General features: G+C 39.4%; 1 protein-coding gene, 1 long non-coding RNA gene and 1 other non-coding gene across 11 annotated transcripts in view; 2 read left to right on the top strand and 1 right to left on the bottom strand.

Moving 5' to 3' along the window:
* The window catches only part of LOC144375428 (uncharacterized), a 78,895-nt gene extending 61,004 nt beyond the window's left edge, over nucleotides 1-17,891 (bottom strand). Inside the window, exon 1 of the long non-coding RNA XR_013435266.1 lies at nucleotides 17,709-17,891. This is a non-coding gene — a long non-coding RNA (uncharacterized LOC144375428). The remainder of the gene's footprint in view (nucleotides 1-17,708) is intronic.
* St7 (suppression of tumorigenicity 7) overlaps nucleotides 1-19,066 on the top strand; it is a 261,881-nt gene that overhangs the window by 229,588 nt on the left and 13,227 nt on the right. For all 9 annotated transcript variants that reach the window (XM_078040323.1, XM_078040322.1, XM_078040324.1 and 6 more), the window contains one exon: nucleotides 11,516-11,666. In XM_078040323.1, coding sequence (XP_077896449.1) covers nucleotides 11,516-11,666 — 151 coding nt within the window. The remainder of the gene's footprint in view (nucleotides 1-11,515; nucleotides 11,667-19,066) is intronic.
* Nucleotides 14,009-14,081, top strand: Trnag-ccc (transfer RNA glycine (anticodon CCC)). Its single transcript has one exon. It is a non-coding gene; the product is annotated as a tRNA-Gly (tRNA).

Raw genomic sequence — 19,066 nt, 5'->3', positions numbered from 1 at the left:
CTTCATGAATAGGTAACTCCTTCACCATTTCATCACTAACATCGAGCAATTTGCTTTAAAAAGAAGGAAGAGCAACAACATTTATAAAGTTGTTAAATACAATGGAATTTTGTTCCTTTAATTTGAATTTATTTGTCACTGATAGTAAGGTGGAAAATTGTTGGTGTTTGTTTATTCTTTTCTAAATTCTTAAGTCTATTATGTAAAATTCCTGTCATTACTAGGAAAATACATTGAAGTAATAGTTTCATAGTGCAAATGATAGTAAATGCAGTTACCTCCTGTAATGTGCCCAGTACATGCTCAATATGTGTTCACCCTGCTGTCATCTCTCTTCCCCTTTCCTTTCAGCTCTAGTTCTTTGCTTGCAGCCTATAGGGGAAATAGAGGCTTCCTAGAAATGCATTAGCAGGTATTTATGGGGCTACACTTATCTGCAGAAGGACAACCAGAGAATGTAACATTGGTACCACAGCACCTCTGACCTTGAGTAATCTCAGGTCCCTTCAGGTCTCCAGATTTTGTCCTAGCATGTTCTGGCTGTAGCTATTATCTTTTGGAATTCAGCACCTGATAGCTGCTTGGGAAGTCCATTGCTTATGGCTGATTAAACAGCACCCACTTCTGCTTGGTGTTTATGTTCTTGTTCTGAGCATGGTACTACCCTACTCCCACCAGGTCTTCTACCCCAGAATCACATTTCATGCATAAGACGAAATTTTCCTATCTCAGGATCCTTCCTCCTCTGCTTATCTCCCCATACTTCCTCAGTTAGACCAGGCCTGTAAGACCATTGAAGGTATGAATGAGGTTGCTGCATGAAGAATCTCTGCTTCCTACAGATGTAGCTCAGTGGTGGAACACTTGCCTAGCATGCTTGAGGCCCTGGGTTCAATAGTCAGTACTGCTAAAATCGATCAATCAATTATCTCTGCTTTTTTCACCTTCATTACCCCTTTTACTATGTGTTAGTCACCTTCTGTTACTGTAACAAATACAAAGGTTTATCGGGGCTCACAGTTTTGGAAGTTTCAATTTATGATCAGTTGGCCCTCCTCCATTTGGGCCAATGATAAGGTAGCACATCGTGGTTGGCAGCACATGGGAAAACCATTTACCTCATGACTGAGATGCCAAAGAGAAAAAAGAAGTGCCCAGAGTCTCAATATTCTCTCCAAGGGCATGTCCCCAATGACCTGAAGGCCTCCTAATAGGCCCTACCTCTTGAAGTTTCCACTACTTGCCAGTAGCACCAAACCAGGGAACCAAGTCTTTAGCACATGGGCCTTGGGGAACATTTCATATCCAATCCAGAGCATTTTCCCCTCTCTGAAGGCTGAGACCATGCCTTTCTTTCCATAATGTAACTTTAATTTCCCTTCCTAGGTAAGATGATTGTAGAGCAATTTTAGTAGACCCTAATACACACTCTGGAACTCATCATGATTAGTTCCTTCAGCAAGGTGTTTCCAGTTTCTGTTAAGTTCTGACTCTTCCCCAAGTCTTTCTTTTGCTCATTTAAAAAGACAGTTATTTGTTTTATTCCTAGGAGGTTTTCTACCAGTTGGAATTAAGCTGTTAGAATGATGTTCCCCTGCCAATCTCAGGGTAGGAGGAACAGGGTAAAAGGGAGAGATGGCGGTGGTTTGGAAATCTCCTCCAGTGTGAGCTGTGGTCAGGGGTTTCAGGTGCCTAGAGTAATAGAGGAGTTAGGGGCCCATCTGAAAGTCATCAAATGCTTCTTTCAGAGCAGGACTGATTTTGGAGTCTCCCAGCCTCAGTCACTCATCAGCCCTTTCCTTCCTGTCCGTATATTTTCCAAGTTGGTATCCATTCTTATTATTAGAGGGAAAAGGCCTCAAGACCAGAGAACATGAGTTCTTTTTCTACCCTCAGCTGGAAGCGAACTCACCTTTCTATGTCTCCTATCAACCACAGCATATTTGAACTATTTTTACTTAACTGGTACCACTTTCCTCCAACAGAATAATCAGGAGCCATCTCCACAAATTTATTTCCTCATGGAGGGGAATATATATATTTTGATAGGCCTTTAGTTTATTTATGTATTTATATGTGGTGCTGAAAATCAAACCCAGTGCCTCACACATGCCAGGCAAGTGTGCTACTGCTGAGCCACGGCCCCAGCCCCTGGAGGGGATAATCTTCCTGCTGCTTTCCATCAGCTTCCACATTCTTTAAAGATGTCCAATTCTGCAGTAGTGTCCTTTTTTTCCTTTTAATAGTGCATTCACTACATTTAGTACCTATGATGTATCAGGCACTGGGATGCTGATTGCAATGTGGTCCATACTCCATAGGAATGTCCAGTTATTGAGAAGACAGACCAGCCAGTATCCCTGTGAGATAGGCACCATGCTGTAGGACCTCATAGAAGGGCGACAGCCAGCTCACTCAGGGCTCAGGTAAATAGTCAGGCTACTCTCTTGTTTCCTGAGGCCAGGTCCTGTGCTTGCTGCACAAATATTCTCCAAGGGTGCAGCACTGTGGGTGTGTCCTGACTGTATACAGAATGCCCAAATCTCTTGCTCAATTCTGAAAACCTTGGACATAGTGGTTTTCAGAATTGACTTTTGGCTAATAGGAAAGTCTGACCCAATCAGTATCATCAAGAAGAGCTCCCAAGTACCAGGTCTTCTTCTCTACCAGCACAGTCCTCACAGACAGTGGGGGATCCAGCTTGTGCTTAGAATACTCACAGTTGTTTTCACTTCTAAACGCCTACAAAAATAAAAGTAATTTTTAAATTCTAAAAACCCACAAAAATAAAAGGAGTTTAAAATAAAACTAGAACTGCTTTTATTTATAAATAAAGCAAATAATAGTAGAACTTCTCTGGTTGAAACTGGCATAGAATATCTGGGAGCCCTGTACGGTAGTAAACTTTCTATCACTCTGACAAAAATCCTGAGATAATCAGCTTACAAGGAGGAAAAAATTTTGGCTCAGTTTTGGAGGTTTCCACCCATGGTCAGTTGGCCATGGTTTTTTGGGCCTGTGGTGAGTCAGAACATCATGGTTTGAGCATGTGGAAGAGGAAGCTTTACCTCATGGCAGCCAAGAAGCAAAGGGAGAGGAAGGGGCCAGGGTCTCAAGAATCCCTTCAAGGACATGCACCAGGTGATCCAACTCCCTTCTACTAGGCCCAAACTCTTAAAGGTTCTACTACATCTCAATAGCACCATGAGTTGGGAAACCACACCTTTAACATATGGGCCTTTGAGAGACATTCACATCCAAACTATGACACCCAGCAATCCAAGGTGTCTCTGAATACAGCTGAGAAAATTACAGATGTCTACAGTCCACCAAAAACACAAGCCTCTGAGACCCTCCTATTGCCATTACCCCCAACCCCCATAGAATAGAAGGCCCCAGTGAGAAGAGGGCTGAGGAGTCAGGACCAGCTCCTCGTTGAGGTGCCTGGGTGTTGTGGGTGAAGCTGTGAAGGAGAAAATCCCCCAGCACCCAGAAGGATAGCTTTTGTTGTAATCTTGTCTAAAATCCCAGAACCATGGAGCCATGTGTTCTTCTCACTGGTCCCACCCAGCAGTCCCTGAGGTTGCTGGGGGAAGGCGGCCGCCCCACTCCTGAAACTCATTTTACCAGCAAGGCAGCTTGGGCCAGTCAGAAAATTAAACTAATAGATATTTAGTTTTTAAATTATAAGTCTGGAAGTATGAAGAGTTATGAGAAAATAGAAAGAATTAAGAATGTTATGACAGAAATGCATTCCCATTAAAAATTTACTTTTTTTTTTTTCAAAAAAGGCCCATCTAATGTTAATCTAGACTCAAATTTCATGGGGATTTCAAGAGACTTGTGGAGGAAAACATCTTGGTAATTGTATATGCGAGTGGACATTGTTATAGTGATGGAAATTCTTCTTTCATGCAAACACTAAAGCAGTCCTCCCCTTATATCTTGGTAAAGCTGATTGACAGAGTATAAAATTGCTTTTTAATCCAATTTAGGAAACAATGTATAGTGGGTTTTAGCATTTAAAAATGCTTGAAGCGTGGAAGAAGAAATTCAGAATACCCTGGCAGATTATCTATGATATTGTATATCAATGGCACATTTCAGAAACATTATTTCAATATAAGTTTCTGTGAATTGAGTCATATTTTGTTCCAAGGCTTTTTTGGGTTAGAGTAAGGAGAATGTATTGTAGAAGAAATATGACCCAGAGAAAAATGAACAGAAACTAGTTTATAAGCCACATTTCTCAGGAATAAAAAAATGTCTAAGTCTCTTTAACAAAAAGTGCTACAGTTGCTCCCATCAAAGGTACCCATGCAAAGGCCACCCTAAGCCAATGCCACTCCTGCCGTGATCACCCCCATCAAATCCATCCTCACCAAGGTCACCTCAATTTAGGCCACTTCTCAAACCTCATCCCATTTCATCTCTTCATAGTGTCTGACTGAACCCTCACTTATATTTTATTTTTGTTTTTCTGCTTGGACATTGAACCCAGGGGCTCACTCATGCTGAACATATTTCCTTCTACTTCGCCAACCCCCCAGCCACTGACTACTTCATATCTTGAGGACGGTTCAGTTTCATGACATCTTCTCAGCGCCACTCCTGAGCTCTGGGCAATATCCTCCTGCGTCTTTTCCTCTCCTACCCACCTCTTTGTGTTGGTCTTAGAAGGAGCCCTCTCCTCTTGGCTCCCCTCTCCTTGGTGGTCCTGTGGGCTCCCACAGTCCCACTCCCCACTCTGGCCTAGACACCCATATCTGAGTCTCTCCCTTGTCTCTCTCATGCTGCAGAACTGAAACTACTGCCTCCAGACCTTCTCTCCAGGGATGTTCTGCAAGCTCTTTGTCCTTGTTACTTCCTACTGCTAAGCCTCTTTTCCCTCTGGAATCTGTATCCCAGCCAAGGAACTCATGTTATTCTGATTTCCTAAGCTAAAAATTTCACAGTCACCTTGAGTCCAGATTCTCTCACCCACATTAGGCGCTAAGTCCTGGGAAGTCCCTTATCCTCCCACTTGGTTTTGTCACCTCTCCCTGGAGTGTGACAGGAGCTTTCCAAGGCTTTGCTAATTCCCATCTCTTCCCTGCAGGTGCTCTTATATACAACTCGCTCATTTCTTTCAAAACCACACAGAACATCAACTCATTCCCCAATTGCTGTTGCAGTGTTTCTCCTAAGACCTTTCTGAGGCCCCTCCCTGGACACACCCCAGTCTTATTTCTTATCACATTCACATTCTCTAAGAGTCTTTTTAATTCCTTTGTACAACTTATTCTGTCTTTGAAAGTTTGAGAACTACATAGTAACTCAAGGTAAAGGGCACACTCCGGGAGCAAGTCACAGAAACCTTTCAACTGTTTTTGTTTCCCTTCCTTGGAGAACAGCAGAAAGCCTGAGTTCCAAGGCTTTTTGTTACATGTACCCTGTGCAGCCCAGGGAAATCTACCTTACTTCCCCAAACCTTCACTTCCCCATCGGCATAATGGGAATAATATCAGTTCCTCTCAGAGTCACTGAGGCAATGCTTGGCATATGTTAGTACTTAACCAATGTTGGCAGATGCTATCATGCTATTACTCATGCTCACCAGATTATAGCCACATTATGCCTTTTGAAGTTTTTGGGTCAGTGCTGAGCCTTGCTCTTGCCTAGATGGCTCCTTCCCCCATCTTTGCAGGGTAAAGTCTTGTTCATTTAATTGGATTGACTCATATCTTTTTTTTTTTCCTGTGAAGCCTTCTCAGACACAATGCCTTCCATTTGCTTTGTAACCGCTAAACGTACTCTTCCTCAGGCACTCATCATGTTGAATTTTATTGTTTCCTTGACTACACACACTCTTGTTTTTGCTCTCTTCCTCTTTCTGTACCTCATCAACACTCCCACAAAGATCACGAACCATCAAAGTAGGGACTTAACCTGATGCATATTTATGTTCCTGACATAAATTTTGAGTGCTCCCACTTCTGTGTCCTTGAGGGCACACCGTATGTGCCCATGTCTGTGCCCTTAAGGTACCCTGTGGGTGCTCCTGGATCCATATACTTGGGGCATGTTGTGCACGCTTGTATATCTGTGTCCTTGGAGCACACTGTGGCAATCCCTTATTTCTGCCCTTGGGGTACAGTGTGCATGTTCTCATAGTGGTGTCCTCAGGGTACACCGAACCACTTGTATCTGTGTCCTTTAGATACATTTTACATACTCCCATATCTGTGTCCTTGGGTAAGCTGTGGGTGTTCTCCTATTTATACTCCGGGGATACACTAAAGGGACCCCCATATTTCTGTTCTTGGGCCACACCATGACACTGCAATATCTTTCCTTGGGATATACTTTGGGCACTTTCATATTTTTCAAATCATGAATACATGAGAAAACCAGGAATAAGCAAGCACGTGGTGATATGGCCCCTGAGTGATGCTGCATATCACCAGGTTTAATTTGGTCATTCAGATGCACCTTATGCTTATTTCCATATTGGCCAGTTGATCTCCTGTAGTCAGTTCCCTTCAACTAATCTGTTATTATGGCAAAACTGCTCATGTGTTTTATGTAGAAATAAGACTCAATTATCTTTGGGGCACCTACATGCAAAAAACACAACTCACCTCTACAATAATAATATGAGCATTTCTTTGTTCTCTTTTTCTATTTATGTATGTATGTATGTATGTATGTATGTATGTCAGCAAAAATAGCCACCATTCAGTGAACACATAAATACATAAGTACAGGTACTTTTTACATATATTACATAATCTTCAAAATCAGAACCAACAAGATGTTTGTTTTTGTTACCACATTTTTACAGAAGAACAAACAGAGGTGCCAAGAAATTAAGTAGCATGTCTAGGGTCTTACAGCTATGTGATAGAGCAGGATTCCAGACAGCAGTTCCAGTGGAATATGGCAGATGTGAGGAGGCTGGGACCTCTGTGACATACACCTCATACTCCATCACAGCATGAGCTGAGTGAGCCACAGTTACTTGTGATATTTTTATTTTATTCCACTTGTGCGTTTTATTAAGCCTTTGGAGTAGGCAAACATTGAAGTTGAGAATATATAGCCTGTCTTCCAAATGGCACTAGTTTTCTTCTCTGAACTCTTTACTGATGTTTTTAAAAATGTGGTTTTTTTTGGATTTAGAATCTTTTGTTAAAGCAAGTTGTTGACATGCAAAAAATTACTATGTCTGGTTATCTTTTTTGTTGGTTGTATGGTTTAATTTTTGTGTTTTTGATGCAAGTCTAGAAAATAGATTTGTATCATAAAAATACATACACACCTATATACATGTATACATAGAGGAAAAAATATTAGTGCTTGTTATAGAAAACTTAGGAAGCACAGAAAGAACACAAAAGAAATTAATCTTCCCTAAAATCGAATATTTAGCCACCATTAACTTTTGATCTGTGGCCTTCCAATACACATTTTTATTGTCAAAAATAATAACCTGCTATATTTTTATAGTACACTGATTTTTTTCCTTTAGCAGTATATAATGAACATTTTCTATGTTAACAAATATTTTTCCACCACTGGGTTTTGTGAGTAACTTGATAGCCATCATCTAAATGTGCTGTAATTTAATTTTCCTGATCTTCCACATTTTGTTTGCTGTATTATTGCTGATGATTTTCATATGACTTGTGCTATTATTGGCATTGGAAATCATAAATTAATTCCTGGACATTAATATCTCTGAGAAGAATAATTTTTGAATCATTTTCACTCAAACTATTTTACAATTTTGAGACCTTAACAAAAGACACCTTAACTGTTACCTGGGGTAGGCTCTGATGGGCCACATCTCTTCTACAGCTTTCCTCACAGTGAGCAGTCGCTGTTCCAAATGTAAGACCAAAGCCTCTGCTCTTCCGTGAATATCCTGCTTTATATGCTCTTGTATTAGGCATAAGGAACTAGATTCTGACACAAATAGATTTTGAAAAGTTGCTTCCGAAATCTTTAGAAGCACTGTACTTCAGTCAGCGTGGTTGAGAATTTGGGAAGGAAGTTGGAGGCAGGCTGCCGGCAGGATAGCGTAGAATGCCACTTAGCTAGTAGAAGCCAAGTCGTGAATGCAGACAGGCAAAGCGTGTTCTCTGATTTGTGTGCGACAGTTATTCTAATTGATTTCTGCATACTTGTGGATAGGGATCTGCCCTCTTCCATTTATTTTTCTCTTGACAAGTAGGATGTGAAATGTTGTTCCATGCCTTTCTAATTTAAATGTTGCACATGTTGAGAACTGATCTTGCCAGCCATTTTAAGCTTGGCCAAAAACATAACACATTGTTGTTATTAGCCTTCATCCTTTGGTTAGGGCCAACATTCTGTTTGGAACTCTAAAGGAGTATAAATCTCCTTTATAGGCATAACCTATTTCAGCCATAAAATAGATAAAATGAGACAGCAGAGCTAAGTTTCCTTGGTGAGTTGCTTTGGTCAGCCTCCGTGGGCTGGCAGGGTCAGGGATGTTCGTTTTCAGAGTATTCTTAGGAAGCAAGATTTCAATTTAATTTGCCTTTTATATGAATATACTCCCCAATGTGCAAGGTACTTTAGGAAGTACCGTAGGAGAAACTAAGATGAAGATGACAAGGTTCATGTTCTTTATCCAGCCGAGAAAAAGACTTGGAGGACGTAATATAAGGCGGTGTATAAAAGCATGTTTATCAAAGATCAGAGAGAGCTTAGAGAAGCAAAACATTACCTCACAGCTTACGTTCAGGGTATGGACAATGTCCTTGAAGCCATCTGCAGCCCACTCTGCCTGCCGGCTGAGAGAGCCCTCGGTCTCGTACACGTGTGCACCACTATTTTTCAAATGTCTGTAGAGGCTCTGGTGCTCAGCAATGCTTTTAAATGGATTTTTGTTTTGTTACCCTTATTGTAGCTATTGTCATACTGTGTGTTTTTCAACTAGTAGATGCTACACTCAAAGTCCCATCATGGGAATCTGTAAAATTTTTTCATGTTAAAAATAGGTTCAGTTATTTGAAGATTGGGAACCAATGTCTACAGGAGTGCTATCCAAAAGAACTTTATGTAATAGGGGAAATGATCCCTATTGTCCAATACAGTGGTCATTTACCAACTGCAGCCCACGAAGACATGAAATATGGTTAGTGAGATGGAAGACTGAATTTTAAAAGTTTTGTGTGATTTTAGTTTAAATTTAAGTGGCCACACATGATAGAAGCCACCATATAGAATAGAGACAGTGCAGATCTAGAGTCTCGCTGCATCAGTAATTTTCTGAACCCTGTCTCCACAAAGTTTTCCCTGTTCTACCTCCTCTTAGTTTGTTTGCAACCCACAGATGTGTTTGAATACCAGGCCCATTTTCAAGTTGTCTCTGTTTTCAAAGTTCTTTAGACCAAGAGAAAAAATGCCTAATAAAACAATTTTTTAACTTTCCTTATCATAGCAATAAAAGGCATTATACTTTCCCCTTTTCTGTCACTCTCATCTGATTCTCAGGGGCCTTGAAGAGATTTCAGTACATTTGGGACACTTGAGCTAATTGTTTTCATATTTGGTTTGTTTCAAAATTCATACAGCATAATCCTTATTTTAAAGGTTGTTTATTTGATAGGCAGGGCAGCTATAAATAATTAAAATAATATTAGAAACAGATCAAAATGTTATTTGGTGCTCTCATTAGACAAGAAATTTTCCTTCTCATGTGTTTTTCTGTTTTTAGGGGTAACCAAGTGATCTTCCTTCTCTACCTTACTCAAACAGTTAATACAATTTATAGTACTTTCAAGTTATATATCTTTCTCATGACTCATAACCTTGAAGTCTTTTAAAACCATCATTGACAGTAGCAATATACATTATAATGGCTTCTTTTAAGGCAACAAAATCACAAGAAGATGGCCAGGTATCTCTGAGCATAAACTTTACCATTTATATTGTAATTGATATTCATTGTAAATACAGTTCTAGTTTTGATTGCTGCTAGGTAACTCTCTTACCATTACATTTCCCAAAAGATTTTTGTCCTGTACTATTTTAAAACAAGATGCAGAAAGAAAGCAATGGTTTGTCAAAAACGGAAAATGACCCAAAGGTTTTGGAATACATACTATGAGGAGTTGCCATCAAAATGATAAATTCCTCTCATGGACCATCCTGGAAAGCAGTCATTGTAGTGAGGTCTTTCTGTCTAGGAGGACTTTCTATCCCAGCTACCCGCTAGGGGTGACAGCCATATTATTGTTCTCTTGCTTCTTTCTGGGTAGCTCTCTCCTACTTTCCTCATCTTTCTTCTTTGAGGCCAGAGGCTTAGAGGTTTCTCATAATATCAGATCGAGATTTTAAATGTTTCCATTGCTGGCCGAGAAGTCCAAATATGTCCTTGCAGCTCCTGCTGGCCTATACATGCTGTCTCTACATGTGCCGACAGGAGAGGAAGCTTAGAGGCAACTGGGTGATGCCCGAAGGGTGTAAATCCCCAGCTAGTTGACAACAAAACGCTGATAGTAGAATCATAATCCCCATTCCACATATCAAGACTCTTCTACACTTCTGCTCTATCCTTCTTTTATAAATTTCTATTGACAAAAAAAAAAGAAGAGAAAGAAAGAGAAGAAAAAATCCAGACAATTGTTTCTGACATTAAAAAATTCGAATATCTTTTGTGGCATTTCCTTTAGTTGAATTTGTCTCATGTTAATTAAGCAGATCCCGCTGTGGTCTGCTGATCTCCTTTTTAAAGCCTAGTGGTAGTTGTCTGAGGTGGTCATAGGTTCATGCCATGATATTTTGGGGCTGGATCAGGGAAAGAAAATACTGAAGAATGCAGCACCAGGTGAATGCCAGCCAGAATACCAGTTCATACCCATTCTTTCCCTACCTTCTCACCTCCTTGGTAGAAAATAGGAATGAAGAAGTATAAGCTAAGACCCCTATAGTCTTTAGGAGAGGATCTAAAAGAACATCGCAGTCTAGGGTCTACTGCACCTTTCCCTCAGGCCGCCACCCTTCCTCTCTCCTGTATCTGAGCAGCTATGGATGGCTGTTTTCAAAGAACAGAGTCCTTCTCTTTGGCATATCTGTATAGAAAAAAAAAATAATGGGCAGTACTAGTCAATCCCAATCTCTAGAGCTGTTGATGAGTCATATAACTCCATGACCTTCATGTGTCCATTTTATATATTTTCTTTCTGGTTACAAAATTATAGCAAATTATTGTGTCTTCTACATTTTCCTTTATGCTGTTTGAGTCTATATTTATTTCTTTGATTAGAGTATCTTAGCCTGAAAGCCTCTGATCTTCACTGTAGGAAACTAGTACAAGGCTAATCATCTGTCAGCAAACCTTGAATTGCTGGATATTTTAGTAATTGCCTTCAAATGTAGTAATGAGATTGCAGGTTTGATGAAATGCTTATAAATGGTGGCTTTAGGGAAATCAACCTATTTCAATATTGAATTCCAAATTACTATGTATTAACACATCTGTCTCCTGACTTTTTTATTTCAGTACCTACTAGAAATGAAAAGTTTAATCCTGCCCCCAGAACATATCCTGAAGAGAGGAGACAGTGAAGCAATAGCATATGCATTCTTTCATCTCGCCCACTGGAAGAGGGTGGAAGGGGCTTTGAATCTTTTGCATTGTACGTGGGAAGGCAGTAAGTAATTTTCTTTCTTTGAAACATTTTTTAAGAACATGAAAAAGTGCTTAAACTGTTTTTGCCCCAAGTGTTCCTAATGAGTGATGAGGATTTGCATGTCTTACTCTGTTTTCTATGAAGGCCCATCACTAAGACAGTTAATTACTTAGGTGCTCCAGTTCTCTAGTAGTGGTGGGTATGTGTCATCAAACAATGCCATAACTCTAAGACTTGGAAGGCAAATTTATACAATAGATTGAATAGATCTGGACTGTTCTGGAGAACCAGTCTACTATCCTAAAAACTTTCTTAGGAGACTTGGACATTTCCTTAATATCATAAAATCTTTAGCATGGAATTAGGCTTTGTGCTAGACTCTGATTACCATTTCTTGATGGTCTTTCTAGGAGAGCTGGATAAAAGCCACAGTAGTTCTACACTATAGCTAGGTTGGCCATCTGCAAGGGCAAGACAGGTATGTTTTGGAACAAGAGCAGAGGCTGCTGAACTCTGGCGTGTGGTGGGAAGTGTTGCATTGTTATAATAGATATATTCCTGGTATGTTGATGGGGGAATAAATATGTCTGAGTACAAGCTCCATACAGATATTATTCATTCTGTGTAAGGAGAGGAGGCTCTGTTGGCAGGTTAAACAGTCTCTTTGTCCTGGAGAAGTGTGTAGTTGAGTTGGGAGGAATGACCGGCAGCAGGTGGCAGCTGCCTGGTGATTTCTCCAGGGTGGAGCAGCCCTGGGTAACCTTATGAATCAGATGAGATTTGAACTGAGCCTTGATGGACCAGGACAGTAATGTAAGCAAGGACACAAAGTGAAGAAATGGTCATAAATGGGGCTGTTTGGGAGAATGTAAATTAAGGAAAAGCCCTAAGATTATTAGACAACACGTGCATTAAAATTCTGCTAATATTAATTTAAGCAAAACAAGCACAACATGTACCATGATTTTTTTCTCTCATAGGAAAACAAAATGATAAATATTAGAATCTTCTGATAATTTTTCCCTAGTTCACCCCTGCACTGATCTGCCTCACAAACAAGTGTCTTTTTAATCTTTTCACTCTGTTTATCTTTTCTGCTTCCATTTTCATTTTGATAATCTTCTTCCTTTTCCTGCCCTTCCATAGCCCAGCTAGAATCCATCTTGATGCAGGAAGGGAGGTAGCAGGGAGCAAAATGGGATTGAGTAAAAATAAGTTTTGGAGAGATGGGACTCAAAGCATATTGAAAGTTTTTTATTTAGTGGTTTTGACATATTTCTTTAGAGAATTAATAGTGGGTTCACTTATGTATTTTACTATTTATAACTTGATGGATGTTGCGTTTACCAATGTTGCCACCCCTACTTGTAAGTGTAATAACATACCCAGGTAATCTTGTCAGCATCACTAATCATATTTGGATATGTACAACAGCACACTCCACCAAGAATGTATGGGTACATGCACAATCCCCTCTGGCTTGGGATCCTTAATGCACTTAAGGTGTTCTAACCAAAAAGGACAAAAGAATTTTTTATCAAAACATGAGAAAGCTCCTGAAAAGCTCAGCAGATTTGAATACAAGAAGCCTTATCTAGTGTTAGTTGTGGAAAAGATAGAGAAATTGGTACCAAATAAGAACATATTTAGAGATTGGCATTTGATCTAATTGATTAGATTTAACCCTGTAAAAAGAGCCCAAAGAGGGGTGAGGCAAGTTGTGATAAAGATATGGTATTAGGAATGATATCATCATAAAAATTAAAGTCCTTTAGGGAATAACTGAAAATTCTCTTTGTAAATTAGTAACCCAATAATGATGGGGAGGTGCTCTGGATCAACTGGGAATGATAGTGACATATGAATACGGAAATGTGAATAGACATAGGAATCTGCAAAATCAAGCAGAGGAATACTATCAGGGAGGTGTGATTGCCTCAATTTAGACTGGCAGAATGCTTTATTATGATAAAAAGAGGGGGGCGAACTTGTAGGCATAAGCTATATGTCAAGAAAACCATACCTATAGGAAAAGGAAATTTGACCTTTGATCTTTATCAATAAAAAGTTCCTGTGAAAATCAGGTAGCTGTGATCCCACCCAAAGTCAGTTAATTGCCAGTTTTCAAAGATTTCCAAGACATCTGACTTCAGAATGAGAACCATAAGAATGTCTACCATGTGCTAAATGCTTCAGAGGATGTACACTGAAGCAGCATTTGTATAACTGGGTGATTTATAGAGGATTTGCATTTGCATCATTTCACTAACCCTTCCTGATAGTCTTCTAAGTTAGGCAGGACAGAAATGTCAACCTCAATTTCTCAGAAGCAGAAGAATCATTAAGATGAGTGATTTAAGGCTGGGGATATAGCTCAGTTGGTAGAGTGCTTGCCTCCCATGCACAAGGCCCTGAGTTCAATCCCCAGCATCACCAAAAAAAAAAAAAAAAAAAAAAAAAAGAGGGACTTGTTGAAGGTCTTGAAGTCCTGTTGGTAGGGCCAGTAGGTAAACCCAGGTTCACTTTTCCTTCATTGCATTGAATAGGTTAAGGATACAGATCAGCCAATTCTGAGATAGTTGCTAGAAAGCCCACAATTTAAATTTACATCACTACTTACAGGCTAGGGCATATTTCTGACAGCTGGTTCCTTTCTAGTGTTTAGAAAGTTAACCATTCTGTATAAAATTATATTTTCTTGTTTGATATTAAGTTAAACATTTCAATATAGAATGAGACAAAATTTTATAAAATAAATAATACATATGTATAAACAAAGGAAAGAGACTGGAAATAAATACCCTTAACTGTCTTAAGTGGTTACTACTGAGTTGTGGATAAGATTTTTTTCCCCTTAATATTTGTACCTTTCAAATTGCCTACAACAAGCATATGTATTTTCAACAAGCATATATATATATATATATATATATATATATATATACACACACACACACACACACACATACATACATACACACACATATATATATGCTTAGAAATATAATGTTTATAGTTTTAGAAATATAATCTTTCATTACAAGTGCTCTTGGTTACTATGAAAAAAAAAAGCTATAGGTCTGCCATGCAATTTTTTTTGTAGTCAGTAATTTTTTTTAAGTCTTAACACACATAATTGTATAAATCAATATACCTCATTGTGGCATTTTTGCCATGCAGTTTAGAAGAAAGAATTACCACTCAAGCTCCGGACAATTGTCTGCAATCTCTTGACCTCACTTCTAGATCTGTGTTCATTCTGAATTACATTAGAGGTTCAGAGTTCTGTATTTTAAATTAGAGGACTTGGATTAGAATTCTGACTCAGCTGCTTTAGTAGTATTTACTTAACTTACCTAATTTTGGGAAACCATAAAGCACTGATGGCATTTAATGCCTACCCTCCTCCAGTTTAGTGGCTTCAAAGTAGTTGCCCCAGCTCCCTCTCAGGAGGTCTGCAGGCCTGGCCTGCATCCTGAGCCTGAGCCCAAGAGGCGCACTTCCCCCAGCGCACCACTTGGTGGTGCCTCTTGACATCTCAGCCTCATCAGCTAGGTTTTGTCCTCTGAATCATATTTTTCTTCATTCTGAAATTCAAAGCCATTCCTCAACTCTCACCCAACTTCCATTTTTCATTAGAAAGAGAATATAGGGAGAAGTGTAATACTGTCTAATTTCAGCAGATTCAACATTAAAAAATCATTATTAGATTATTCTTTGGAAATTTTTAAAAAGTCAGTTGGTTAAAAGTGTTGGTTAAGAGGTAGTGGTGGGGTTTTTTGTTGTTTTGTTTCTTGATTGTTAATGAATTTATTATGTTAGAGCATTAGTCATCCTGTGTAATTAAGTGAGTTTTCCATCAATCAGGCTAAAAAACTCCTATTTTTGATAAAACCCCAAAGTCTTGCTAATGTATAACAGAGATTGTTTGGGTTTGAAACATATGGTAGTTAACGGAAAAAAAAATCCTGAATCTTCAATCACAAATACATCAGCATTTCAAAGGTTTCCAAAATGTTTGATTCATCACTGTACCAGCCCCTGAAATTACACAATATGTTCCTCAAAGTCAAGATAATTAAGAAAGGGGGAAAGTTTTAATTTATAAGATTTTATAAAATGTTTCTTGGATTATTACACAGCTGCCACCTTATCTGAATTATGCTTATTTTAAACACTGCAGGTTCTGGTTATCCTCAAACACACGCACCCCTGCCAGTATGAGCTGAATATAAAAAACATATATGAATGAAGGGTCTCATTTCAACTCAGTCTTATTTACAATGGTATTGCTCCTTATGGGGCCCTGTTTTAAATGGCACATCTTCTGCTTTACCTGTATTAAATACTGATGTGCTCTTATCTCCCTCCTACTGTCATCTTTTCAAGGCTCTATTTTGACTCTATTTATTTTACAAAGCCAGGTCATCTCCCGACCACAACTGTGAACTTTAATTTTCTCATTCTATATATCAGAAGACTAGTATGCCATGGGGTAAATCACTTAGCCTTTGTTTCTTTCTTTTTTTCCCTTAACCAATTATTTTCTTTTTGAAGTCCCCCTACCAAGAATCCACTAAATATCCACTAAATAATGTATAAGATTTGAAGATGGTGTTTTTTAGGGGGACTAAGGCAGGGTATTTCCTTTGAGAGGGGAAAATGGCCCATTGTTGAAGCATAGGATGAGATTGTGATTCTAATTTATTCTCTTTGAACCTAATGGCAAATACCGCTCCCTGTAACATGTGGTTCTTAAGCATTTCCTCCAAGCAAACCTTTCCTCCATAAGGCTGGCACCTTTTGGACTACTAAAGAGAGGACCCACCCTGTCCTCCAGTAGATTCAAGAGGAGCATAATAGATCCATTGTACACTTTATAATTTGGGAGGAAGAATGAATGGTCATGGCTAGCTTACCCTGAGCCAGTTCCCCACCCACTGCCCAGCACAGCCAGCTTGCTCCTTCCCTTTGGTCAGTGTGATGGTTAATCTGAATTGTCAACTTGATTGGATAAGAGATATTGACAATAAGAGGTTTCTGGTTGTCTCAGTGAGCATGACAGCCTCCCAAACTGAATGTATTCAGATACCTGAGTTGTTTTTTTTTTTTTTTATTTTTCTTAAGAGATAGGATCTCCCTGTTGCCTAGGCTGACCCTCAACTTCTGGGCTCAAGCAATCCTCATGCCTTAGTCTCCCCAGTAGAAGGAACTACAGGCAGGTGAATTCTTCTGTGCCTGGCTTCACCTGAACTTTTAAAGAGACTTTGGTATTAATTTATTCATTCCTTATTGAGCAAATATTTATTTCATTTATGTGTCAGGCATTGTGTTTGGGGATAGGAAGACAACAAAGACTCTGAAACGCTTTGTGAGAAACACTAACATGTGTACACACACGCATGTGCATACAAACAAGTGTGTGTGTGGGTGTGTATGTGTGTGTGGGGGGGGAGAGAGAGAGTGAGATAGTGTGGATACATGCAGTACTAAAATGAAAGTAGGAACAGAGGGTTAAAGAGCTGAGGGGTACTAACAAGATTAGCAAGTCCACTATCAAACCAAAGAATTTTTCTTCAAAATTAGGATGGAGCACCATTAAATCCAACTAAGGAAAAATTCTTTTCCCAAGGCTGTTTTCTTCCACTTTTAAAGTGAAAGACTGTGGATCACAAATCAAGCTTTTGACTTTTGACTTTTCCTCACTTCTGCACCAAAATGCCTCATGAAAACAGTTGGCCTTCCTGGTTGTTATTTGCATTGCAGTCAAAAGTAGAACATCAATGATGATAATTTTCTCTTCTACCATTTGTACATATAATTGTCAACAAACAAGCAGAATCTTTACTTATTAACAAGTGTGACTGAACACAGAAAACAGAAACTTTATGTTTAGTAGAGAAGGGAAGGTAAAGAGAAGCCTCATCTTTGCTGCACATCCAGGCACTGTGTATAGCCACCTCGTCTCTGCTGTTGTCCTCAGTTCATTTGCCAGACTTGTGAGGACTGCGGTGTTTTCATTTTACAGCTAAACAGACAGACAGGAAACAATTAATGACCCACCTAGAGCCATGCACTTTTTGGTGGAGTCAGGTCCTGTTCCTGTAGATGTCACTCAGATGCTCCCATGTAGACATGCGCCACACAGCCTGTCCCTCTTCAGGGCCCTCAGCACAATGGGAACTGTAGCATTTACTTGGAAGTTTATTGGAACAAGTTCCTCGCACTCAGGCGTGAACTCTGTGAGTGCAGGGACAGGGTGTTCTTGGCTCTCTGTATGTAGGTTACATAAGAAGGCACTCACATTTTGATAAGTGACCAATTATAAGAGGTAGAACTGGGACTCAAACTCAGTTTTCTCTATTCCAAATAATCTGTATAAAATTCTCTGAGATCCTCTTTGACAAGGTAACATATACAAACGTTCAAAAATTACCTTATATTCTCATCCACATGATGGGTAGGATGAGAGGTCATTAATTTGTTCACATATCCATCCATCTGTCCGTTCTTTGGTTCTATTGATTCCCTCACTGGTATTGGTGGACAACCTCTGATTGGGACAGCACTGATAAGCTTAGAGCCTAGAAAATGTGTTTAGTCAAGGATGGAAGAAAGCAGTGTTATGCCTCAGATTTGATTGTGGAGGATAGTACGTGTTCATTAACTAAATCTCAGCTTCATTTGAACCCTTTAACTGAGATCAACGTAGGAGGAGAGGATGGCACACAAAGGAAAATGCAGAAGTGACATCCATATGCCCTGTATCAACTTGGAACAGCCTTGATGTTTTTGTTTTGTTTTAAATCAAATACATGTATATTTGTAGTTTTCTCTGAAGTGTGGCTTTTCTCAAAGATTTTTAGGAGGTCTGTAGTCATTTATAGAACAGATCTGTTCAAATGACCTTTTGTCATTCTTATTTACACCACCAAATCAGTGTGTTCTTAATTCCTGCACTTGCAAAGTTTCTACACTTTTGGCTAAAGCCATGAGGCTCTCATGGAATCGTTGCATGTCTTTACTGTGAAAAGGACCAGGCAGTGGGAGGTGAGGCTGGCAGAGCTTATGCAGTGCCTCATCCTGGCTCTCTCCAGACCTCCCTTGCTTATCTCACACTTTGTTGGACCCTGCACAGCAGGGTGGGTAAAGGATAGAATTGCAAGCACAAATTGTATTTGCTTTTGTTTAGTGAAGCCAAAAGCCTTAATATTATTTTATGAAATCAATGTAAATGACAACTGACATAAGAAAGAGATCTTAAGAGCACCATAAACATCCTTATGATCATGGGAGTAGAAGCGTAATGCAGGCCATGTGGATGGATGGATGGATGGATGGATGGATGGATGGATGGATGGATGGATGGATATTCATTATTCTTTGAATTATATATATATAATCAATACTTCCACTCTCCC

Source organism: Ictidomys tridecemlineatus, chromosome 2 (genome assembly GCF_052094955.1).
Source record: "Ictidomys tridecemlineatus isolate mIctTri1 chromosome 2, mIctTri1.hap1, whole genome shotgun sequence".
In the NCBI taxonomy this organism is placed as follows: domain Eukaryota; kingdom Metazoa; phylum Chordata; class Mammalia; order Rodentia; family Sciuridae; genus Ictidomys; species Ictidomys tridecemlineatus.
Note: the sequence above shows the minus strand (reverse complement) of the source record. Positions and strands in the feature narration are given on the sequence as shown.